Below are 27395 nucleotides of genomic sequence, written 5' to 3' on the forward strand. Positions count from 1 at the left end.
TTGTGATACACGTCATGAGGCACACATACACATAGAGAAAGAGAAAGAAAGAGAGAAATATAATTTCAAAAATCAACAAAAGCATGTGCCAACACACTCAGAAGTGAATGGTTAATTACTTTAGAATCACAATAATTTAAATATTCTCACGATCTGGATAACTGAACCAATTGTCATATTCCAATTTCAAACAGAGGTTAGCACCAGAAGGATACCAATCTCACCAATCTATGTAGAAGAATCTAGAATACATACGGATTATCATCGGAGTACTTATTTTTAAACACTTCAAGTTTGGTGACGTTGGCCTAAACTTAGAGCAAAGTTTGACAAACTGATCCTAAGCCAGGCACTAACCCTAGCATTCAGAAAGCTGAAGCTACACAATACAAAATTCAGTCTCAAAAATCAAAAGCAAAGTCGGGACAGTTAGGGCTATATAAAGAAATCCTGTCTCAAAAAAAACTAAAGTCAAAAGCAAAACACCAAAAATTGGGTTGGAGAAATGGCCCAGTAGTCAGGAGCAACTGCGGCTCTTCCACAAGGCAGGAGTTTAATTCCCAGCACTCTCGGTAGCTCTCAAACTGCCTGTAACTCCAGCTCCAGAAGATCCAATACCTTCTTCTAACCTCCTAGGGCACACATGTGACACACACACATACACACACAAAACAAAAACCCAGCTGGGCGGTGGTGGCGCACGCCTTTAATCCCAGCACTCCGGAGGCAGAGCCAGGTGGATCTCTGTGAGTTCAAGGCCAGCCTGGGCTACCAAGTGAGTTCCAGGAAAGGCACAAAGCTACACAGAGAGAAACCCTGTCTCAAAAAACCAAAAAAAAAAAAAAAAAAAAACCCAAACAAACCAACACCTGGTTCTAACCGGTACTACAAAGTCAAATGACCTTCTGCGTAAACGTGCTATTTGCACATGTTTATCAGTCAGTATCCTTATAAAACCTCCAATGACTGGAAAATCTAGCCATCTTTGAACATGCAAAGTGTCACACCCTTACTTATAATTCAGGGTTGAAAACCCCTTCTGCTTTCATAAATATGTAGGAAAACACATTTCAAATACACTGACTTCCCTGATAACAGAGCCATTCTATCTATTATACAAAAGTAGAATTCACCTTCAGATTTTCACCTTGAGTACTTACCCCACCTACTCAACCTGTGAAATTATTCTGAATATAAAATATTACAGAAGAGATTTTTTAAAAGAACACTTTGATGGTCCTGTTAAGCACTCAGAATTTCACCATAATTTTAAAGTTACTATTAGAAATGAATTTCTAAAAACAGACAAAGAAAGCTCCAATAAATTGAGTCATCATATGTATGATTTCTGCATAAGTGCCGCCTTCTGCAGTCATGAAGAACTAGTACTTTAGAATAAGGTTTCTCCAAAATAGAAGTGCATAATTTTTTAAATTAAAATTACTTCTAATAATAACTACCATTTGCATTGCATTTTGCAATTTCCTTCATGTTTCCATGTAAGTTTCTGACTTCTTTTTCCAGATAAAGAAACAAAGGCTCTGAGAATGTGTGTAACATGGTTGAAGTCAGTTAGAGAGTGAAAGATTGGGGAAAGTGCAAGGACACACCTGTATTTAGAACCCAGGCCTTCATTTTCATCGCCTGGTTTGTAAAGAAAGATATGTTTAGTGTCTAAAACTCAGTATTTTAAAAAATTATCAATAATTCCAAACCACTCAGGAATTCTCCCACTCAGAAGGTAGAAGCAGGAGAATCTCTCTGAGTTCAAGGCCAGCCTGGTCTACAGAGTGAGTTCCAAGATAGCCAGGGCTACATGGAGAAACTCTGTCTCAAAAAAAAAATAAAATCAAATCAAAAATAAAAAAGTGAAACTAGCAAGCCTCCAAAGTCATCTTCACATCTTGCCCAGCATTTGACCTAAAAACTTAAGTGAGCTGGGCAGTGGTGGCACACACCTTTAATCCCAGCACTCGGGAGGCAGAGCCAAGTGGATCTCTGTGAGTTCGAGGCCAGCCTGGTCTACAGAGTGGGTTCCAGGACAGGCTCCAAAGCTACACAGACAAACCCTGTCTTGAAAGACAAAACAAAACAAACAACAAAAAAAAACTGATGTGAAATTCTGGAGTACAATCTCATTGTAATAACAGAGCTACAGTAAATACAAGCATTTTTTTTTTTTTTTTTTGGTTTTTCGAGACAGGGTTTCTCTGTGTAGCTTTGCGCCTCTCCTGGAACTCACTTGGTAGCCCAGGCTGGCCTCGAACTCACAGAGATCCACCTGGCTCTGCCTCCCGAGTGCTGGGATTAAAGGCGTGCGCCACCACCGCCTGGCTATGAGCACATTTTACACAGCTCCAAGGAAGCTTCAGTAAACCATCTGAAGACTAAAAACTAGGAAATGATTGCTTGAAGTGACAGTAGATACTATGGCATCTAAACTTACATTATACTCAAGTCATTAATTCATTAACTTATTTTGGATGTCTAATTGGGAATGCTTACACAATAGTATTCTTCCCTCCCTCCCTCTCTGTGTGAGTGTGCATGTATGTGCATGCATATGCATGCATGTGTATCCATTTTTTTTATAGAGTCGCAACTTAAGACCAGCTCTACCTATGAAATGTATCTACACAATTTTGGATGGAGGAAAAAAAAAAAAAACCTCTGAACAAGCGAACAAGCTTTAAAAATGAAGTTTTCAGGTGACTGTAATTAATAACAATGTTCTGCATACTTGAAAAATCACTAAAATAGATTTTAAGTTTTATCAGCATAAAAAAATAAATATGTAAAGTAATGCACATTTATTGTTCAATGTAACCATTCCACACAGGTCCTCTATCCAGTTACAACAAAAATCTTTGCCAGTCTTAAAGGTTTGAAATTAAAATACAGCTTTATGAACTAACTAACTTTGCTGGAAGGTAGAAACCAAGAAAACACTAGCAATTTCCCAACACATTACAAACCATTAAGTACAATGGTTTGATTCCAAACGTAGTAAAGTGGATTATTTAATATGATCTTTACTTTGGAAAAAAAGAGAGATGATGGTGGGGAGGGGAGAAAAAGTTCAAAAATGTCTGTACAACAGAGAACATTGTGTCCTCTATCTCTAAATCTAATTTTAAAACAACCTAACTACTTCATTATAGCAAACTAGGATAATAACATGAGAATATACACCTGTTTAAATGCACCTTTGCTTTCTTTGAACTTCTTTTAATAGGAATGAAATAAATATCCCATTAAAATATATTTATTATATATAAAACATATTAAAGTATGCCAATATATACTAAAAAAGTTTACTTCTGTCCATATTTACTTTTTCAGGACCATTAAAACTGACTTAAATTGGAAACCCCAGTACCTCAAAGAAAGATAAATATAAATAAGATTTTTTTTAAGTCTGAATTCTGCAATACTACACTTGGTATGCTGGTGTCAATCATTACTAAATCTATCTCTATATATTTAAATGAGTCTACTGGAGAGGTGAACTTTCTAAAAAAGCAATAAAGGCAAAAGGCTGGTGTGCAGTTACGCTTTACTCCTTAGAAAGCCCTTAGAAAGCAAGAGGGTGGAAGCCAGAAAGGCAGAAAGCAGAGAGAAGCCAGAGTGCTGCCGCCTTCACAGTCTGGGGCAAAGCCAACAATTTCCTCTAGCCTTGGTGCTGGGTTGTCTAGTCTTATTATAGGCTGGCATTAGTATTTCAAAACTACATTTTGGGCTAAGATGGCTTAATGGGCAAAGGCTGCCACCAAGGCTGACAATCCTGTTCCATCCTTGGAACCTACACAGTAGGAAAGAACAAACATCCACAAGATGTCCTCTGACCTCTATACATGCACCATGGCACAAGCACACATATATGTATGCATACACACAAATATTAAAATGCAATTTTAAAAGTGAAATAAAGGGGCAGAGAGATGGCTCAGGAGTTAGGAGCACTTGCTGCTCCTGCAAAGAATCCAGGTCCAGTTCCTAGCACACTAACAATCACCCATAGCTCCAGATCCAGGAGGCTGATAGCCTCTTCTAACTTCAGTATCCACTTGATGAATTATGTACATGCAGGACAAAACACTTATAAACTAAAAACAAATCTAAAACGTTTAGAATAAAATTAAAAACACCATTTTTATACTAGAGTACCTTACTTATAAATTTAAGTACCTTTACTCTTCACTGGCTGCTCCATTTAGTTCCATCTATATTAAACATTCATCTAAGCCTCTTACCCTGGCCCATCCCCATCAGACCCAAGCTTTTTAATCCTTTTTCACTATCCTTTGCCTTTCCACCCTACCTCGTGTTTATTCTGTATTGGGAGATGAAGCTGCTTCACAGGGAAAACAGCTATGACATTCAGATAGTCCTCTAACCTTCTGTCTCTAGAGGGGGTCCTCATTCTTCCTAACATTTTATGCCCCTGCCTAGGACACAAGAGCCATCCAGTATGACCCTAAACATCAGTCCCTTCCTCTTCTTGCATCTATTAGCCTTCCTTTCTCTCTTGTCAGAGTGGCCCTGTCCAGTCGTTTGTCCCTGTACCACAAGCATGTCCAACATACATTCACCCGGTCACCAGCCAGCAAAAGCCGTACTATTGCTTCCTGTCCCTTGACTAACCATAATGGCTTTCACAAAGTTTCACCCTCATACCACTTTCACTGATGTATCAACCCATTAAAGTTCAACTTCTTCCATCTCCTATCCACTCACCCATGTTTTACTGAAACTAATCTAAACACCAACAACATTCTAATTGCCCAACAAGAGCCTTTCTTCTCAGGGACTGACACTTTTAAAGAATCCTCTGTACCCTCAATAGTGTTGAAAAGACCTTCAAAGTCTGTCACTGTGTCTTCTGAAAACCTCCAGTTTTCATTTGCCTCTCTTAATTCTTCTCCTTTTTCTGATAAGACTTTGTCTCACCTTATAGCCTAAGCTAACTTCAAATGTCTATGTCATTTTATACCCAAAATATCCATACTTGACCCTTTTTCAAGTTAACACACAAAGTAATAAATAGGTTTCATTATGGCACTTTCATACATGTGTTATACTGTTACTCAATCCACCCTCATGACCCGCTATTCCTGGCTGCCTTCCTCTCCCCATGAACGCTTGCTTTCATGCCATATGTAGTCCATTATTTCCCTCCCTTCCCCTTCCTTTAAGAGTTCTTCCTTGGGGCTGGAGAGATGGCTCAGTGGTTAATAGCACAAGTTGCTCTTGCAGAGGACCTGAGTTCAAGTCTCAGCACCCACATGGTGGCTCACAACCATGTTTAACTCCAGTTCCAGGGGAGCCAACACCATCTTCTTCTGGGTATACATTACACATACTTTCATACACATAAAGTAAATCTGTAAAAAAAAAAAAAAAAGTTCTTCCTCCCTGTCAGTGTGGTAGCACACACCTTTAATCCCAGCACTCAGGAGGCAGAAGAAGGGGGATCTCTGAGTTTGAGGTCAGCCTGAACTGTTTGAGTTCCAGGACAGCCAGGGCTACACAGAGAGATCCTGTCAAGGAAAAAAGTTCTTCCTCCCCTCACAGTCCCATTTCTGCTTTTATGACCTGCAACCTACCCCCCCCACACACACAAATTTCAGTCTATAGAGTCATCATGAGATAAAACATGCAGTATTTGTCTGAGTCTGACTTAATTCTCTTAACATGATAATCTCTGGTTTTATCCATTTCCCTGCAATTATTGTTTTTCTTTCAGCTGAAAAAAGTGCTACTGTATATCTATCGCTTTTCTTTATCTATTCACCTGCTGGTGGATATCTAGCTGGTTTTATTTGTTGGCTCTTGTAATGCAGCAGTAAACTTGGACATGTATGTTTCTCTGTGGTACACTGACTCAAGAGTCCTTCCTTTGAGTAGATACCCAGGAGTGGTATTGCTGAGTCATATATTAGTTCTATTACATTTCTGAGGAATCTCCATACTGGTTCCACAGTAGCTGCACCACATACTTGATACTGTTATTCTGCAGGTACTCTCTGGGAAACACCAACTATTTCCATGTGAAACACTTCCTACATTCTGTTACCTCACCAATTTCTCCCCTCTCCAAAGTAGTAGATCAACATTTTCAACTGCCAAGAAAGAACAACCATCAGGCTGTCTCCAACAAGCAAGCAACTAACATTTTTTAACAGATCCTAAATAATTTTTACCCACCAAACCTACTCCTCCTCTTGAATGATTATAATGACCCAATCTTCCAAGGTAGAAATCTTAGGGTCAAATGCCAGTCATCTCTGCATTATCTTTCTCAGTCCAAGTCCCACCTATCTTATATGAGACTAAATCTCATCCATTTTACTTTCTAATCTTGGAGTTCAACTCTCTTCAATCCTCTTCACAATCAAAGTTTCTGGGATGTTTATTTTTCTTGTTTTGTTTTGTTTTGAGACAGGGCTTCAGTGTGTAGCCCTAGCTGTCTTAGAACTCGCTCTGTAGACCAGGCTGGCCTTGAACTCACAGAGATCTGCCTGCCCCTGCCTGCCCCAGTGCTGAGATTAAAAGCATGTGCCACCACCACCAGGCTCTTGTTTTGTTTTTGAGACAGGTCTTGCTGGCCCTAGAACTCAATCTTCCTAAGTGCTGGGGTTACAGAACTCCACCACCACACCCCAACTTGAGGGTTTTTTTTCGTGAACTACTGTCTATCACTAGTCTCTTGTTCACTATTCTTATTCTCTACTGCTACAAGGATTATCTTCCAAAATAAAGTGAACTGGAAATAAGTTATATCACATATTCCTCTGCAGACCAGCGAAAACCAGGAAAATACTGCTGTGTGTTGGTTAGAATATAGAAAAATAGATAACCTCATAAAGTTCATAGGAGGAATTCTATTAAGCAAAACATTTGGAGGCAATGTAATAAAATTTATAACTATACATACTCTTTTCTAAATTTTTATTTTATTATTGTGCGTGTGCGTGGGGCACATGTGTGGAAGATTTCTGCTCCCTCTAGGAACAGTGAGTGGCTTTCTCTACTTTACATATTTAGAATTTTCAATAATTGGACCACCTACAGCAATGCCAAACACACAAGTCCCATAAATACATGCTGAATGAATGCTTTTTCTTCCTTTTTACAGACTATTTCTTTCAAAAGTTCTATCATAACTTATTGAGACAGTATCTTACTGTGCAGCCTAGGCTTACTTCAAACTTGTAGACGTCCTCTTTCCTCAGCCACTTGACAGTTGAGATTACAAGTATGCACACACCACACCTGGGTTCAAATACCTCAATAACTTTTAAGATATTTTCTATAAAATACTGGTTGATTCTATTATATAGTATACTAATTTCATATATGAAAACAATTAGGCAAGTTTATAAATAGTATATGAGTCTATTTACTGAAATTTAGTGCCGTAAGGAGTTAAGAATTTATACTGGGTAGACCTGTAGTCTATGCAACCTAGAATTTTCTATCTGAAAGTAGTACCAAGAAAGACAATGTTATAAGAAGAGCGAGCTGTTCTCCCAGATGCCAACTTAAAACACTTGGAGGTTTGTTCCCACACCACCTTAGTTTGCCTCTCTGCTCTACTCATCAGGCTTGAAATTCTGTTCCACAAATAGTATTTGACATACAATTCAAGTACATATAAGGATTACTGTACATCCAAGAACATAAGTTCATACTCCAGGTTTTCTCTGTCCAGTGCTTTGTTTCCTGTACCTATAAGCATACAAGAATATAAGTAGTTTGGTCATGCATTTTCCCAAGTTATGTGAGGAGGGTTCCTCATGCTAAAAGAGGCCTAAATCACATCCTTCATGATTTTGCAAAGTTATAGACTGTCTTTCTGTAACTGAAGAAACCACCTCTTTCTATCACACCTTTTTTTGTTTGTTTGTTTTTCAAGACAGGATTTCTCTGTGTAGCTTTTTTTGGAGCCTGTCCTGGAACTCGCTCTGTAGACCAGGCTGGACTCGAACTCACAGAGATCCACCTGCCTCTGTCTTCCAAGTGCTGGAATTAAAGGTGTGCACCACCACTGCCCGGCCTATCACACCTTTATATAGAAACAAGTCAACAATTTTACTTTTCACAATTTTCAGTTACCTTACAGACTCCAAACTAAAACTCATTTTACAGAGATTTACCTTGTTTTGTTTTGTTTGAGACAGGGTCTCACCATGTAGCCTTAGCTGTCCTAGAACTCACTATATAGATCAGGCTGGCTTCAAACTCATAGAGATCCGCCTGCCTCTGCTTCCCAAGTGCTGGGACTGAAGGTGTGCACCACCACCCCTGGATAAGGTATTTTTAGACATTTAATTTTAATGAACATTTGTTAAGAAAGTTCCACCCCTGGCTTAAGTTAGAAAAGCATCACCTCTGACAAACACTATACCCCAAGACTTACAGGAAATCATAAGGTAGTCCTCACAGTTGTTTTTGTCATCATCTTGCTGGCCCACGGGGATCCCATTGGCATCTATGACTGCTTCAGAGGCACAGTCTGCTACCAACACTTCTTCTGAAACAACATCGGCGGCCAGAGGATCAGTGACGATTTCTGCTTCCACTACACCATCATGAACCACATGTTCAACGTGAGCAACGTCAGACACATGTATAGATTCACTTGTCAAGACATGTTCAGGCATAGCTATTGAGGCTGAAGTAATTTCAGAAGCTAAGACATCATCTGGAACTGTGCAGTGTGTTAAAGAAACCTCTTCAGTTACATCTGAGTCCAGCACTTGCTCTGGGATGATGACTGTTTCGGATACATCTGCTTCGTCCATGATATCTGGACACTGGACATCTTCTATAACAACGTCCTCAATAACATCTTGAATCACAACTGAGTCTGGGTCGTCAGGAACAAAGTTATGCACGGTTATGTCTGAATCCACAACATCGGACACAAAAACCGTTTCTTGTACTTCCACAACAATCTGATCACCATCCATGTGTGTAGCACCAGCTCCTGAAAAGTAAACCAACTCATAAATAAGGGTGGTGGTTTGAATAAAATGACTCCTATAAACCCATATATTTGAATGTTTAGTCACCAGGGACTGGAACTGTTTGGGGAAAGATTAGGAGGTGGGGACTTGTTGGAAGAGGTGTGTCACTGAGGATGAGCTTTGAGGTTTCAAAAGCCCACGGTAGGCCCAGTCTCTGTCTCTCCCTCCCTCCCTCCCTCCCAATCAGGATGTAGCTCTGTAGCTGTCAGCTACTTCTCCAGCCATGCTCCCCACAGTGCTAACAGACTAAACCTCTGAAACTGTAAACAAGCCCCCAATTAAATGCTTTCTCTTCTAACAGTTGCCTTGGTCATTGTGTCTCTTCACAGCAATACAACAGTGGCTAGTAAGTAAATAAAATCATGAATTTCAAGACTAAATGAATATTTCAACTAGCAAAATTATTATTCAATTTCTCCCAAGATATGCTAGCTCATCAGTTTTCTCAAACACTTAGATTCTTTTGAATCCTATGCTTTGAAAAAAAATCTATTTTTAAATAAAATTAAAAATATACTTTTTAGCATACTCTTAAGTACTCATCCCAAATCAATAGATAAGGAAAAACAATTGATAATAATACAACTGAGACAAAAAACTTCATGACAGTAAATTTTTAGGCACATTAAAACACATTCAATTACTTAAGGCATAGTTATAAAAACTAAGTAATATAACTAAGTACAGGTGGTAAATAAATCAGTTTTTTTTATTATGTGTTTCTCATGTATTTCCCTTCTTGTTCTAGCTCCCTTTCCTGAACTTGTATTTTTTCTTTTGTATTTTTCCCATGAATTTCTTTTTTCTACTTCCTTCACATCCTTCTCCTTGGTGTTCTGGCTCCACCACCAATCTCCACCTCTTGACTATGGAATTGGAAAATCCAACCTCTATCTAGAACATGAAAGGATCAGGGCATAAATGAAAAGAAGGACAGAAGAGAATTTGGTTGAGGATATCTGTCTCTGTGGATAGGGAACAGAAACGCCACTGCCAAGGAGCAGTGGGATAAAGGTAGGTAGTAGAAGGAACCCACCCGAAACTTCAGAGTACTGGATTCTATCCAGCCTCCTCCCTGGTGTCACTCCTAAAAGCAGCTCCTCACAATACAGGAAACTCTGCTAGAGTCCATTTCAATTAAAGGAGTGATAGATGAATCAATTTTTGCCCAGAGATTAAATGACTTAACTGAGATCACAGTTTGCACAGCATATGGTGCTCAGTAAATATTGCTCTCAACAAATGCTGCAAATGGAACAATTATACATCCTTATGAGAAACACAAAATAAAATAAAACAAATCTAGTATCTTGGCTGCCAGTCCAGAGAAAAGAAAAGAAAGTTCTATAAGTTTTGAGTATAAAAAAAATGTCTTCAGTAGATCAGTGATTCTGCTTGTTTCTCAGACAAAGCTAAATCTAAGCAGGTACCTAAATCAATCACTGTACCTCTGGACAAACAAAAACAAAAAAAAAAGTGTATCTGTCAACAACAACAAAATCAAGGCCAGCCAGGCGGTGGTGGCGAACACCTTTAATCCCAGCACTCGGGAGGCAGAGCCAGGCGGATCTCTGTGAGTTCGAGGCCAGCCTGGGCTACCAAGTGAGTTCCAGGAAAGGCACAAAGCTACACAGAGAAACCCTGTCTCGGGGGGGGGGGGGGGGGGGGGGAACAAGGCCAAAGAATTTTAAAAATGACGACAAGTCTTAAAGTCAGTTAATATCCACCATAATTACTTCTACAAATAGCAAAGAGTATGTTTACTTTAATTCATATCATTTCTATAAAAGGCTTTACGCTCATTATTTTCAAAAATTTCAACATTATCATGAAGCTATACAACAGTAATATCCATCTGGCAGGCAGCGAGATTGAAGCATTTAGTGGCACAGGCATGGTTTACAAAATGTTACTCACAGATGAGGGTTAGACACTTAATAGTTTTGTGACCTTGGGCAAGTCATTTAACCTCTGAGTTTCAGTTTCCTCATCAGAAAAATAAAGACAGTAGTATCTGCCATGCATACTTCACAGATCGGGATGATAAAACGGGAATCTATGGGAAGTGTTCTGAAAAACTGTAAGGAGAGGTTTCCTTATTATCATGACATAAAAATGGAGGCCCTGGCAGAGTAAGTGACTTGCTAAGATGAACGAATACCAGAAGTGTTAATGAGGACTGAACTGAAAGTCTTCCACCCTACCACTTAGTACACTAGCTAGCTTTCCTTGTCACACTGTGTTTAGTATCTTTTTTCAAGAACTATAATTATACTTCATGTTTAATAAAGTATTAAAAATTATGCATTTATCATTATCAAAACGAAATCACCAAACTTGAAAGACCATCCTATGAAAAATGAATGCCCTTTTCTACTAAATATGTAACTTTCTGATAGAGTTATTTAATATACTACAACCTGGGTTTGTTTGTTTGTTTGTTTGTTTGTTTTTTCCCAAGACAGGGTTTCTCTGTGTAGTTTTGGTGCCTGTCCTGGATCTCGCTCTGAAGACCAGGCTGGCCTCGAACTCACAGAGTTCACTGGCTCTGCCACCCGAATGCTGGGATTAAAGGTGTGCACCGCCACCGCCCGGCCAACCTGATCATTTAAAGGCCAATAGGAAATTAGTTAACACTTTATTATGATAGTTCAGCTAGTGTGATATAAAACCATTAAATGTCCTAAAACCTAGTATACCCACTTCAATGTTAAAAACTACATAAAGCCTTCTGTACTCTGGAGAGTGAAGCAAGACTGTCTTCCTGACAAGGCTCTTCGTGGGAATCTGTGAGGAGGCGAGGCTGTAAAAGTAGGACAGTGTTAGGGACACGGAGGCCCTTGGTTTATACTTTATCTGTTGGGTGATAGAGAACAAATGTATCTGATCATCTCCATGTTGTGCTAAATATTCTGACTAGTGAGCTGGACTAAAACACTGACGAAGACTGAGACAAGAGACTATGTGGCAGGAATCAGGTGCAACAGATGTGATTAAGGAGCATTTGTTTTAGAGACAAGGAACAGAACTCAGGGTGATAACTGAGCAAGATGATAGTAAGTAAAGAAACTACTAAGAGTTTGATACTGCTGTGTCAGAGACCAAATATTCCTTATTTAAAATGCTTGAGACCAAGTCAGGCCATGAAAGTGGCACACACCTATAGTCTCAGAACTCAGGAGGCTGAGGCAGGATAAGAGAATTCAAGACCAGCCTAGGTTTTTCAAAAACTAAAACCAAATGCTTGAGAACAGAGGTGTTTAGCATATCAGACTTTTCATCTTTTACAATATTCACATATTGTGGACTATTACTTTAACTAGGCAAAGATGTGTTATATTTATTTATGCTGCATTTGTTTAACAATGTAAAGATGTGTTGCTTTGCCTGCCTAAGGCACCTGATTGTTCTAATAAAAAGCTGAACAGCCAATAGGTAGGCAGTGGAGGGATAGGCAGGGCTGGCAGGCAGAGAATATGTAGGAGGAGGAATCTAGGCTGTGTGAGGGAGGAGATCAAGGGAGAAAAAGAGGGAGATGCCGGGGCAGCCAGCCAGGCAGCTGCCAGAAAGACAGACAAGGAGGAAGCAGGAAAGTAGGACATACAGAATGAAAGAAAGTAAAAAGACCCAAGGTAAAACAGATGAAGAGAAACAGGTTAAATTAAGTTATAAGAGCTAGTGGGACAAGCATAAGGCTGAGCATTCATAACTAATAAGTCTCCATGTCATGATTTGAGAGCTGGTTGGTGGCCCAGAGAAAGCCTGTTACATCACATATATGTGTATCATGAAATTCATTTCTTTTACATGCACCGTACATATACAGCCTACAAGTCACTCTTCACAGTACTTTTTCATATGCATGTGTTTTCACTTCAACCCATGCCATGAAGTGAGGTGTGGAATGGTCTTTCTATTGTGGAGTCATGTCAGCACTCCTAAGTTTGGGGTTTTGAAGCATTTGGGATTTTCACATTAAGGCTATTCAACTTGTACTGACAAGAATATTAAAGTCTCTGTCCCGAAGAACCAAAAAAACCCAACCAAACAAAAAAGAATATTAAAGTCGGTTATGAGGAAGCCAATTTTTTGGGAAGGGGGATGATAAAGTATTTACTTTCCCATTTGTAGATTCTGAAATCCAAGAGTGACTAACATTGTGAGAGTTAAGCAATTGGGCCCTAACAAACTCCCAATTTGGTAGATAAAGAGTACAATCCTGGGCTGGAGAGATGGCTCAGAGGTTAAGAGTACTGACTGTTCTTCCAGAGGTCCTGAGTTCAATTCCCAGCAACCACATGGTGGCTCACAACCATCTATAATGGGATCTGGTGCCCTCTTCTAGTGTGCAGGTGTACATACAAACAGAACACTGTATACATAAATAAATAAATAAATCTTTAAAAAAAAAAGAGCACAATCCAAGTCATTATACCTGTTGCATCAAAAAATGAGTTTGGCGCCTGTGGTTGTAATTCAAGTCCATCTTCATCCATGGCCTTTAATTCTCATCAGCCACAACTCCTAAATCAAGGGGAAAAGTGAAGCCAGTATTAGTTTTGGTATCCTTTTTTTTTTTTAATGTGACATTTTCATTTCTGAAGCACTCAAGTTATACGACACATTTCTGAAGCACTCAAGTTATACGACAGATGAACATCTATCTAGTATATAAACATATAAATCAAAAGGATCACCTTTACTCAAGCTCATTCTAAATTGAGATACATGCCAGGTACACATCTATAATCAGCATTTGGGAGGCTGAAGCAGGAGACTCACAAGTTCAAGACCAACCTGGGCTACATAAGAGGGTTCCAAATCAGTCTCAGTTACAGAGATAAGACCCTGTCTAGTGAGGCCCTGTCTCAAATAAATCACTAAAATAAAACTAAATTCAGCTGGGCGGTGGTGGCGCACGCCTTTAATCCCAGTACTCAGGAGGCAGAGCCAGGCGAATCTTTGTGAGTTCGAGTCCAGCCTGGTCTACAAAGTGAGATCCAGGACAGGAACCAAAACTACACAGAGAAACCTTGTCTCGAAAAAAGAAAAAAAAAAGAAAAGAAAAGAAAAACTAAATTCAGCACCTATCGGTGGTGGCGCATACCTTTAATCCCAGCACTCTGGAGGCAGAGGCTGGCAGATCTCTGAGCTTGAGGCCAGCCTGGTCTACAGAGCGAGTTCCAGGACAGCCAACACTACACAGAAACTGTCTTGAAAACAAAAAAATGATTTATTTATCTTATGTATATGCATGTATCTCTGAGTACAACATGCATGCCTCACGCCGTTGGCTAGAAGAGGGTGCCAGTTCCCCCTAGAAGTAAAGTTATAAATGGTTATAAGCTACCACATGTGTTCTAGGATTCGAACCTGGGTCCTCTGGAAAAGCAGCCAATGATTTTTTGTTTTTCACTGTAGACAAGACTGGCCTCAAAATCAAAGACCCACCTGCCTTTGCCTCCCAAGTGATGGGATTAAAGGCATGCATCACCAATCACCTGGCAACTAATTTTCTTAAGGTTCAACTAAAATTCATTCTGTAATTTATCGTGGGCAATTTCTGCACAATTTTTGCATTACTTCTCTAAACTTATATGCTCTCTCTTTCAACCACTATACTGAACAATCATAGAACCCCAAAGTACATAATTATAGTAAACATAACTGTGGTAAGCACACTATGGAATTCTGTTATACAGTGAATTTTCTTTCCTTTTTTTTTTTTTTTTGGTTTTTGGTTTTTAGAGACAGGGTTTCTCTGTGTAACAACTCTGGCTGTCCTTGAACTCAGAGATCTGCCTTAAAGGAATGTACCACCACCTTTTTTACCCCCCTGGTTTATGCAAGTTCAATTTTCACAGTGTATTTAAGTCTTTTGGCCATTAGCACTAGCTATGGAATGGTTTGATTTTTTTAAGTTCATTTTTGAGCACAAAAATATCAAATTCCTACTCTCAAAAATCTGAAACCATGGGCAAGAACAAGTGAGTATCTCCTCCATTCATTCTTCTCTCATTCACTCTGCCTGCTTCCATCTCTCAGTCTAGGCTGCTAGGACAAAGGAACTGAGGAAAGTCATTCTCCCACTTTGGCTTAGACTAGTAAAATAAAGTCTACAAACAAAAGGAATCAAGGGAATGCCCTGCAAAAGTAGATGAAGGGGAAAGAGGGAGCTTCCCAACTGATTTTTGAATCCTGAGCCCAGAATTTCCTGAGGCCCCGCTTTATCCTGCCTTGGGATTTTGCAAGACATCCCAATGACCTTAATTCTATCTCATCTACTTTAGAAAAAGAAATCTTAACATATCAAGTAATGTATTACCAAATACTATTTGATTATTATCTCAAAAGCTCAGACATCAAAGATTTTTACTTGCCTGTGTTCTAAGTTCTGCACAAACCTCCTCATTGGTTTCCCTATCTCTACTTTCTCACTTTTTAATTCAAACTAAATGGAGCTATGAGATGCATCTTTCTTTGGTCTCTAATTTGCTTTGTTAGTAAATACTATATGCTTATGAAAACAAAAATAGTCATTTCTCTAAGCACCATTCCTGTTGAAACAAAGTTGAAGTTCATACTATCTTTTTTTTTCCCTGAGACAGGGTTTCTCTGTGTAGTTTTGCTGCCTGTCCTGGAACTCACTTTGTAGACAAGACAGGCCTCGAACTCACAGAGATCCACCTGCCTCTGCCTCCCGAGTACTGGGATTAAAGGTGTGCGCCACCACCACCCGGCAAAGCTCATACTATCTTAAATTATAACTCCAAACCACCTTTCCATCATTATCTCTCCCACTTTTCTCCCAAGTACCTCCCAGCACCACATAGGCACACACACTTCAATAAACAAAAATGGCAGAACATCTCAACCCTGGCCTGGTACGCTTGGGCACATTAGTAATTCTAGTATTCAAAGACAGAGACAGGAGGATTACCAAATTCTAAGTCAACCTGGCTTCACAGCAAGACTATTAGAAATATAAATAAAAAGATCTCATCTCTGTTGTGTTCTTTCCCTGCATATGTCCTCCCCTATAACTCCAACATACACACAAAACCCTGAAAATGTATTCTCCCTCCTCAGAATTTCCAAAGCATGTTATCTTAATGTACTTGTTAACTATGGCTATTTTTATGTCTTATTTTTTCTTCATGTTCATATGTGCAGGTGGGCCTCTGTGTGCACACAGAGGTCAGAGGTCGACCCTGGGAGTCTTCCTTGATTGTTCTCCATCTTGTTTTGTTTTTTAAATCACTTTTTTTGGTTCCCCTATGGCTTTTTCCAAAGATCCTTTATGTATTTACCCCCAGCTCCCTCTTCCCCATCTCCAGTTAAAGCTCCCATTTTCAGCCTCTCTGCTGTCTATTTTCCTGGCTTCTATGGTTACTTTAGGTTATACACAGAAACCTAAAGATACAATTCTAGGATCCCCAAATAAGAGCAAACTTCCACCTTATTTTTTGACACAGGGTTTCTTATTGAAACCTTATTGATTTGGCTATGCTGACTGGCTAATAAGCTCCAGTGTCTCTACCTCACCCCAGATTTTATGTAAGGGCTGAAGATCCAAACTCAGGCCCTCATACTTGTACAAGAGTCATTTACCAAGAGAGCAAAGCCCCTATATGCCTTATGTTTATATGCTAAATTCCATAAAGAAAGATCATAAGAAACCCAAAACATAACAAATGTTTTTCAGTGCCAGCGATGGTTCTATTCATTTCCAAGAAATAGCTATGTTTTGTGTTAAAAACTATTTGAAATTAAAACAAATGATGGCTAGATTAATAAACAAAAAATTGTTCAGCCATGAAAAACAAAGTGTACATGCTGTAAGCTGTCACCACCCACTCCCTACCAGAATCACCTCTGGCTAGAATTCTTTTCCCTTTTTAAAAATGCAATTATGAAGTGATAAAGTTAACCTTCTAAGCATAATGAAATATTACATGAAATTAAGCCAACTAAGGCAACAAAAGGGATATGGTAAGGTTCTTAAGCCCCACATCCCTCCAATCTCCCTACGTAAGACTATTTCCCATTAACTCTACAAATTCTCAACTTGTAATCCAACTACTTTATCCAGCTTTTCTCTTTCTTGGCTTTTCGATTAGAGCCTGACAGATCATCAGTCCCACTGACTGTGAAGTTCACTCCTGCCTGCTTTTTCAAAGTGCCATCCTAACTCTTGTCTATCCCTTCTCTCTATATATAGCTAGCTCTCCTGACTCCCTCCTCACATCACAACTGAAGCCTGCTCAGTCTGGTACACTTCACTATTTTCTCTTACTGTTTTCTCTCTACTCCCCTGGTCTCAAGAACCATTTGCACAGACCACCAAAATCTACGTACTCAAACTCAAAGTAGAATCTTACGCCTCCACCAGACCAACAACTCTTCTGGCCTATTCCTTTTTCCTTCTTCCCCACTCACAGTCAGTCCAGGGTGCCAGATCTTGTCAACTACTTCTCCACAGGACTTCTCAGCAATCCATCCCAGTTCTTATGATCTCCAGTCTTATTGTTGTCTCTCAGCTTCATACTTCCTGATCCCTGAGGCATGAAAATAGCCTCTCAAGTGGCCTTGCTCTTTTCTGCCACTCCCATAACAAATGACTAGGAACTCAGCACAAGTAGGAGCTGGTGCCAAGTTCTGAGGCATTCCTGCTATCTGTGGAAGACTAATCCTCCTACCACTGCTTTGATCACGGCACTCCCCTGGGCTCAGAATACTTCAGCAGCCCCCCAACATTCAGAAGTTCTACAATATGAACCCAACATGCAGGAGAGAATTCTTTGCTGTTATTCTCATCTTTTTATCATATACATATTCTATTTTTATCATATAACATATTCTAGCAAACATGGAAGAGTGCCATCACAAAACTCAAACAGGTTTGGAAAAAAACACATTTTGTACTTACAAGCAGAAATGACTATACCTAGGGCTTTGTAACCCCTCTGACACTCAAAATGAAAGTGTGTTGTTAGAATGGAAATGACTTAGAAAAACTCTCGGGAGTGTAATCAAGTAAGGGTGATTGAAAAGGGTGGGCCAACAATGACATAGGTTTGTCTGTGGGAAGTGTCTGCGTGCTGGAGAGCAGGAACCAATCCCCAAAAGTAGCCAAATAAACAGAATGGTTCAGAGCACCAAGATGAAATCCAAATGAACAAAGAACCAAATTATTACTACTTTTCTCAAACACCCTCAAAACACCTGAGACTCACCCCAATTTGGAAAAATATCCCCTCCTGGTACAAAAGTCATGATTCTGAAAGAATTCACAATGGAAAAATGAAATTTTAAGGGAAGTATTGAACTGGGTGAAACCCACACAATTCCCCCAAGCTTCTTTCCTTCCAATCTTTAAAATGGAGCAATAAACGCCCCCACCAACAGGAACAGCACTGGCATTTTCTCTCTTAAATTAGGAATCTGGGAGAATTTACTTGTTTTACAGTTCTTTAATTCCCTTTTGGGGAGGTGGGGAGGTAGAGAGGGAGTCAGGGTCTTGCAATGCAGTCCATGCTGGCCTCAAATGCATGGCAATCCAGCTGTGTTCTATTTCTGTGCATACTTCTTTGACTACTCTCTTAGGCAAATTAACAGGATTCATATATATATATACATATATATACACATATACACACACACACGGCTAATATACACATACAAAAATTACTTTTTTGGTTGTGGTCCCCCAGAACTTTAATGTAATAAAATGTATGGCTGACTACAATCTTTTCTGTCACACTCAGAGAACTAATTTGTATTATATATGGTAGATGAAATGGTTCAAACTTCACAAACAGTAACAAAAGCAAACCTGTCCAGAATTTTTCTTGGCAATCGGAAATGGTAAAAATTTACAGCTATTAAAACCTGATTAACATCTTCCCTCCAAAGTTAGATTTCTTTCCCAATTTTTTGCCACACTGTTCATTAGCAGCCATTTTTCCAGTCTCAAATCTGGAGTCGTATTTCATTTCTCTTAGGTTAACCCTCAAAGTCAGTTCTTTTTTTTTATTTTTATTTTTTGGGACAGAGTCTTACTGTGTAGCCCTGGCTGTCCTGAACCATTAGACCAGGCTGTCCTCAAACTCAGAGATCCTCCTGCCTCTGTTTCCCAAGTGCTGGGATTAAATTAACTGCTATATGGCCACCTAAAGTCAAGTAGTCTTAAATCTCATCAGTTTTTATTTATTTCCGCTGCTATTATTCTACCAAGCTCTTTTCAACTGACATGTACACCCAGTGGGCCCTTCAATCAAGATTTGACCCCTTCTTAAACAAAGGACATTTTTGGTTTGGGCACTACAAGTTTCTCGGGCCTTGAACACAGAGCAGGTGCTCTACCACTGAGTTGACTCCCAGCCCTCTTTTTCCCTTCTTGAAGCCATTTCACTAAGTTGCTCCAGCCAGCCTTTAACTTACTCTGTATGCCAGGCGGACCTTGAACTTTCTATTCTCCTGCCTCAGTCTTCCTACTAGCTGGGATCACATGTCTATGCCATAAAGTCTGGCTAAAGTCTTGCATGTTGTCTAGTTTCTTGGTTTTTTTTTTTCTCACACATTGCTAATGCATTTTTTCAGAACTAGAGATTAATTCTAGACCTAGTACATGGCCTAGCTCTAGCACTGAGCTAGGATAGGAGGACCCTAGGCAGCTCCTTCCATTTTCTCTATTTAGTCTTCTTTTTGTTTTTTAGTGTAGGGTCTCAGTGAAGGCTGCCTTGTAACTCATGCAGCCCCAGGCTGGTCTCAAACTCCTGCGTCCCTCTACTAGCTTCTCTATTGACTCTTATTACAATTTCTATTACAGGATAAGTACTCCTCCTACATCTGTCCTGTTATCACTTTAACTTTCCTCATATTTGCTTTTGAATTATGTATTTGTGTGTGTGGGTATGTGCATGTGAGTGCAGGAACCCAGAAGGTGTGGGAGCTTCTGGAGCTGAAGTCACAGGTGCTAGTCATCTGCCCAACATGGATGCTGCTCCTCTGTAAGTAGTATGTGCTCTTAACCACTGAACTGTCTCCCTAACCCCAAACTCTCCTCTTATTGTATTCACTTTTCTACTAACTTTTCTATACTAGCTAACTTGATAGTCACAAGTAAGATGCTTTGTTTTCTTTTGTTTTGTTTTGTTTTTGAGACAAGATCTCTCTTACGTTGTCCCTGGCTGTCCTGGCAGGCCTTGGATCTAGAGCTCCACCAGCCTCCACTGGGATTAAAGGAGTACACCACCACACCTAGCAAGAGATCCTATTTTAAGTTCCTAAATAAACAGGGGTGGTTAGTGGTTAATTTTTTTCCCCTATAGCAATCTTCTAAATTTTTTTGGTGGACAAAATGTCTTCCCAGATATTTCTGAGATCCCAATGTTTATTCTATACCTGACATTACACTTTCTTCTCTAGGGTTTCATTTTTCAGTTGGTTGTTTTGGAAGCAAGCCCCTTCCAAACTGCTGGTTTTCCTCAAAAGCATTGTTCCTTTTGGTTGTCCACATTTAGAGACAAGTTGCTAAATTAGTTACACTGACAGTCGGGAGACTTTCCTCAGCCCCAATGAAAATCTCTGTTTGTGTTGTTAACAGTCAGTGTCTAAGTCACAAGCATCCTTTCTAGTATGAGTACACAAGAGAGAAGAAAATCAGTCAGGCTTTCCTTCAGTGGTGGAAAAGTACTACATTTTCCATGTCCAAGTATCATAGCCTGCACAATAACTATAAGCCATCTAAAACACTGCCCCTTAGCTGGGCCTGGTCGCACAGGCCTATAACCCTACCTACCTGGGAGACTGAGGCCTGACTGTGCTACAAAGTGAATTCGGTCTGAAAAAGTAAAAAAGAGGGCTTGGAATGTAGCTCAGAAGTGAAGTACCTTGCCTAGCATGCACAAGGCCCTATAGTCAATCTCTACTACCATAAAATTAAACAAGCACTACCCCAACCTTTCTTGCCACAGCACCCATTTTGCAAATCCATGTGTACAAACAAATGTGCAACTCAGATAATTTACTGCATTTCCTTCTGCAAATCCACCAGAGACAGACCGATCTGTACCCACAGGGCAAAAGCTCAGCTTTAATCACCAGGCTACGTCCATGGCTTGCTCTTACAGGATGCCAATTTCGGTACAGAGCCACAGATTCACTAAAACTCTCTTGCTTTTTGCCATTGACAGATTCTTAATTGCTTTATTCAAGGAGAAAGTCACCATATTCTGATGAAAAGTACATTTCAGGGTTCCCCCACCTCCAAGTTTTTATCTTTTTCCTCAACATGATTTTGGCAGAAAGACAAAGGTATTTGATCTTTACTCTATGTTAAATTCAAAGTCATGATTTTTTAATGTACCAAAAAAATAGCATGGAAGTGTCTAAAACAAAAACATCCATGAGACAGAAATTTTTAAAAAATTGAATCAGGTGCTGGAGAAATGGCTCAGTGGTTAAGAGCACTGGCTACTCTTCCAGAGGACCTGGGGTTCAATTCCCAGCACCCAGATGGCAGCTCACAGCTGTCTGTAACTCCAGGACCCAACACCCTCACACAGACATACATAAGAGAAAATGCCTGCTGTTGTGAATGGAAGAACCATGTCCTTCTTTGCCCTGTCCCACTTGGAACTTTTTGTGTGCTTCAGTCAGGAATTCAATGCCAAGTTTTTGTTAGACTAGTTTTTCCATAAAACCATTCTGTGCCAATTGGTAATTTCAAGGTTTTGTTTGTTTAAAGTTTAAGAGTCCGAACTTTCACAATCTATTAAAAATTGGCCCTAAAATGACAAACTTAAAACCCTTATTTTTCCAAAGCCCCTATTCCTGCTCAGATTAAGAACTGCCAAAAAAAATCCTCTAAATTTAGCTGCATTTGTAAGCTAACAATACCAAGCTGTGTTAAATGCTTTTAAGACTAGCTCGATGGTAGAAATAGTACAAGTTTTGACCTGTTTTCAGATAGAGAAAGCAATAAATTTTTTTATAAAAACATTGCCTTTAAATGCATGTGGTAACTTACCAATCCGCTGTTATCATATAACATTCTACTGTTTATCATAATGGAACAAATATAACTCGACTCTGGTTCACCCTTTCTGACTTCATAGTGACTAATTTTTAAGTTGCTTTGTAACTTTTGCTGAGATTCTCAACAAAGTCCTATTCCCGTCTCCTCAAATGAAGTATTCTGCCTTTAGATGTAGGTATACTGGAGTGGAATGTGTAAATAAAACGAGGATGAAGACAGTATTTGAACATAACAAAGAGTGGAGATTAATTTAATCTACATTGGACAAGAGTACATGAAATAAGTCTGTCAGAGGTGAAATTTTTAAAAAGTCAATTTCCATCAAACACAATGCAGGCAAAGAAATGTTGGTGTTATCAGGAAGTGTTTTCTTACCCATTTGCTTTGTTCTTCTAACACTCGCCATCTTTTCCCAAACTGGGCATTTCATTAATTGCTGGCCTAGTCAACTGGTAGTTGTTAACTTAGTTGAGTGCTTTTCTTATGCAGTCCCTTTCTTAATGAGTCGTGTGTGTGTGTGTGTGTGTGTGTGTGTGTGTGTGTGTGTGTGTGTGTATGCAAGGTATATATACATATATATCTTGCCTTTAAAAACCAAGGCTGGGCATAGTGGTACAATGCCTTTAATCCCAGCACTGTAAAGACAGGGGGACCTCTGTGAGTTTGACTGAGGCCAGCCTGGTCTAAAAATAGTAACTTCAAGGACAGCCAGAACTACACAGAGAGACCTTTTCTAACACATTTGAACTTCAAGAGGTTTTGTGTTGTTGGTTTTTTTAGTGTTTATGAGTACATGCACGTGGCTGTACATTCTCAAGACTCACGTTCTTGCGAAGGTCAGGACAGCTGTGAGTCATAGTCAGCCCTCCTCTCTTTGTGCCATGTGCTCTCCAAGAACTGAACCCAGGTAGTCAGGCTTAGCAGCAGGCATCCTCAGCTGCTGGTCAGTTCCTATTGCTGGGTTTGGAGTTTTTTGAAAAAGAGTCTCACAATTCAATAGCCCAGGCTGCCCTTGAACTCACAACAATCTTCCTGCCTCAGCCTCCTGAGTGCAGGAATGACAGGTGCTAGCTACAGTATCTACCTTACATTTTTAGTTTAATTTAGTCTCACTTCCAACTACTTTAGTCAAACGAATTATTTTCTTAATTGTCTGGTAACTACTTTTAAAAATCACGTATTACCACTTTGTACTTTTTAAAACATTTTAAATACTTACAACCTATAAAGGGTTGGGGGTGTAGTTCAGTGGTAGAGTGTTTGCCTGGCATGTATGAAACTGGGTTCTACATGCAACACCACCAAAATAAACTATGAACATTTATTTATGATTTTATTTAATATTTTTGATTGGTGGTTTTGTTTGTTTTGTTTTGTTTTGTTTTGTTTTGAGAAATAGTCTATGTAGCCCCGACTGTCCTGGAACTCCTATGTAGACCAGGCTGGCCTTAGAACTAGAGATCTACATGCCTCTGTCTCCCAAATGCTGGAGTTAATGGCATGTGCCACCATGTCAAACTATGAACACTGTTAACATCACTATGACCACACCACCAACACTAAAATTAACTAATAGTGACTCTATGCTATACCTTACTGACGTAAACACATGACGTCTATTACTGCTTTTCCTAAATACGTTATGTTAGGTCTCTGTAATACTAACACCAGTAATGGCTTCCACGTGTCTCCCCCCCCCCCTGCCCCCGAGACAGCGTTTCTCTGTGTAGGATCTCACTCCGTAGACCAGGCTGGCCTCGAACTCACAGAGATCCACCTGGCTCTGCTTCCCGAGTGCTAGGATTAAAGGCGTGCGCCACCACCGCCCAGCCAGCCTCCATCTGTCTTAAACACTGGCAAGAATATAGTATTGGGTTTTTCCATAACTAGAACAATGTTTTTTAGTTGGCAAGCTACAGAACTGAAGAATGTTTCTACACTGATCTTCTGTTAATGCAATTAGTAATTAGGCTTTGCACAAATAACTTAATAAATCCTTGAGTCATTAAACAAAAGAAGAGGCTGGGTTTGCCACACAAAACCAGCAGTAAATATGCTCCAAGCTATCAACCAGCGTTTTTAAACTTCACAATCTTTCCCCAGAACTAAACTAAGGGACCAACTAATTTAAGGAAAGAATAATCTAAGGTTGGCTTTTTTTTTTTTTCAAAAAAGTACAAAGACAGTAAAATACTACTAAACTAAAAACATAATAAAGTGAAGGGGCTGATACAGAAAAAAGGAAATCTTCTAAGAAAACTCTAAGTCAATGCTAGCACATTGAGGGGCATGTAAATTAGCAGCATTAACTTGGTTAGACACAGAGAACCCAGGCTAGAGAGGCAGCAGCCCTGTGGCAAAGTGCTTGCCTATCATGCGCAAGAGCCTGGGCTCAATCCCTAATACCAAAACAAGAGAAGAGAAGGAGGAAGGGGAAATGAATTTAGTCACTATCAAGATTTTGTAAATAAATATAGCTGTTAGATATAGCACTTTCAAAAGTCATCAAGTTTTTCCCAAACTACATGAACTATGCCAGAACACAAAGAAAGCTTTATCAATTATTTTTGCAAAATTAATTTGCCACTTAAAAACACAAAACAATTTAACCAAACTAGAAACTTAGCTATTATGAATTCCAAGTCAAATGTTTTTAAATAAGACTTATCATATAAAAAATAGTAAAAGAAGCCGGGCGGTGGTGGTGCATGCCTTCAATTCCAGCACTTGGGAGGCAGAGGCAGGAGGATCTCTGTGAGCTCGAGGCCAGCCTGGTCTACAGAGTGAGATCCAGGACAGGCTCCAAAGCTACACAGAGAAACCTTGTCTCAAAAAACCAAAAAAAAAAAAAAAAATTGTAAAAGAGGGCCGAAGGCAGAGGCAGGTGGATCTCTGAGTTCAAGATTAGCCTGGTCTGCATATCAAGTTCCAGGACAGCCAGGGCTGTTATACTGAGAAACCCTGTCTCAAAAAAAAAAAAAAAGTTACAGTATGCTTTGTTGGACTTACTGTAAGATATTATATGCTATTAGATCTTATTATAAATTATCCTTGTTTCTAAATTTGATTTTCAAGTTGCTTGTTGCTGGCATAAATATAATTGAGTTTTGTATCAGTCAATGTTCCCCAACTATGCTGCAATGCAATTAGAAAAGAAAAGCCAGAAGATATGCACGGTAGTACATGTCTGTAAATCCAGCACTTAGGAGATAGAAGCAAAAGGATTAAGAGTTATGGCTAACAGCAAGTTTTGAGCAGCAAATTTCAGGCCAGCTAGGGCTACATGAGACCTTGTCGTTAACAGAAAAAATATGAAAAGGACAACATATTTAGAACCACTTAATAACAAAAATAAAGTAGTATCAAAATCCTAAGCTCTAGTTAGCAGAGAAGTTTTCAAATTTCAACACATGTACCTCAAAAATAGGTTGAATACTAGTAAGCAAGTCTCCAGCATCCTTTTTTAATGTCAGAACACACAGAAACAAAGCAGAAGGCAAGGTAATAATAGCTCCCAGAGTAAAACACAAAGCACCCATAAAATGAACAGTTGGAGAAATCTGGTAAGTACAGGTTAGTTGCTAACTTACTAACAACACAGGAAAAAATAGAAATTAAAGTCAATTTTCTAAACATCATCAAGGAAACCTGTATTTTATATCGAAATATTTGAGAATTTCTACTTTTCTAGGAAAGGAAACCTATTTTGTATAAATTACCAAAAAGACAAGGCAATCTCAAGAAGAACCAAAAGGATATGGCATGGGAGAGAAGAGGCTATTGATAAATCAAATCCAGCCAGGCGGTGGTAGCACACACTTAGGATCCCCCTAGCACTCAGGAGGCAAAAGCAGACGGATCTTGAGTGCTCTACAGAGCAATTTCCAGGACAGGCAGGACTACACAGAGAAACCCTGTCTTAAAAAACCAAATCAGCTAGGCAGTGGTGGTGCATGCCTTTAATCCCAGGACTCAGGAGGCAGAGGCAGGTGGGTCTCTGAGTTCGAGGCCAGCCTGCCCTACAGAGTGAATGCCAGGACAGCCAAGACTACACAAAGAAACCCTGTCTCAAAACACACACACACACACACACACACACACACACACACACACACACATCAATCAATCCAATTCAATTCAGTCCAAAATCTACTAAAAAAGGAAGAAAAAGAAGAAACTAAGTACAGTTTTACTAATGGCATTCTGTCTAACTTTCAATAATCAGATCACTTCTATTAAACAGACCTGTTTCAAAAAAGAAGGAATGCTCCCCAATTCATCTTAAAAGGTTAGCTGAGCACAGTGATACACACCTGTAGAGGGAAAAAAGAATCAATTAATAGAATATCTTATTTCCTTAGTATCTAGGGCTTTCATTTAGTTTTATCAAAATAATTTTTAGGATTATTTAGATAGGATTTCTATACTGTGTTGTACATGTATGAATGCACATCGCACACACACTTATGCACAAAAGAAATTAGTAAGATTTTCACAATTTACATTTAAAAGACTGGTATAGCTCATTTGCAGAGCACTTGTCTAGCTATCATGCACAAGGTTCTGGATTCAATCCTCAGCACCATTGGGGGAAGGGAGCTGGCAGCAGAGCCCCTAATTCCAGAGGCTGTGGTAAGCAAATCTCAAGTTCTAGTCCAGCCTGAGCTAAAAAATGAACTCAAGGCCAACATAAACAAGTACGTGGAAAAAAAATTAACAATTAAAAAAAAAAACAGGACTGCAGGGGCTGAGGATGTAGTCAATTTGCTTGCCTAACATGAAGTCCTGGACTCAATCCCCAGCATTGCATACACCGTGCTATCTAAAAGGCTACCAAGGAACTAAGCATAATGGTACATGTCTATAATGCTAGCTAGCACTCTGGAGAAGACTGGAAGACCAGAAGTTCAAGGCTATCCTTGGCTACACACAACTAGTTTGGGAACAGCCTGGGATGCATGGGTGAGGGAGACACAGCTTGACAGAACACTGGGCTAGCATGTGTAACTCACTGAATTTAATCCCTGGTGCCACGAAGAGAGGGAGAAAGAGAAAGAAGAGGGGGACAGAGAACAAACTAAAAGAAGACCTGACTTAAAATGACAACAAAGATTACAAGCCAAGATTAGAGTTTTCAATAAAGGTGATGCAAATACAATAAAAATCCAATCATTCTCCTCAGAAATTGAAAAACTAACCCTAAAGTAGAGAGAAAAAAAAAAACAGCTAAAATAATCCTTAAAAAAAAAGGAACATACTAAGATTTAATTATAAAGCTATCATCATTAAATCAATGTGGCAGTGATAGAACTAGCCAAATA

At 39.4% G+C, this 27395-nt stretch overlaps 1 protein-coding gene across 1 annotated transcript in view; it reads right to left on the bottom strand.

The window, feature by feature from the left end:
- Window positions 1–26460, bottom strand: part of Zfx (zinc finger protein X-linked) — a 37829-nt gene extending 11369 nt beyond the window's left edge. Inside the window, exons 1-3 of the mRNA XM_059250279.1 lie at window positions 26320–26460; window positions 13468–13556; window positions 8423–8992 (exon numbers count right to left, since the gene is read on the bottom strand). Of these exons, the coding sequence (XP_059106262.1) occupies window positions 8423–8992; window positions 13468–13528 (631 nt within the window). The 5' untranslated portion in view covers window positions 13529–13556; window positions 26320–26460. The remainder of the gene's footprint in view (window positions 1–8422; window positions 8993–13467; window positions 13557–26319) is intronic.
- Window positions 26461–27395: the final 935 nt, after the last annotated feature.

Source organism: Peromyscus eremicus, chromosome X (genome assembly GCF_949786415.1).
Source record: "Peromyscus eremicus chromosome X, PerEre_H2_v1, whole genome shotgun sequence".
Taxonomy (NCBI): Eukaryota; Metazoa; Chordata; class Mammalia; order Rodentia; family Cricetidae; genus Peromyscus; species Peromyscus eremicus.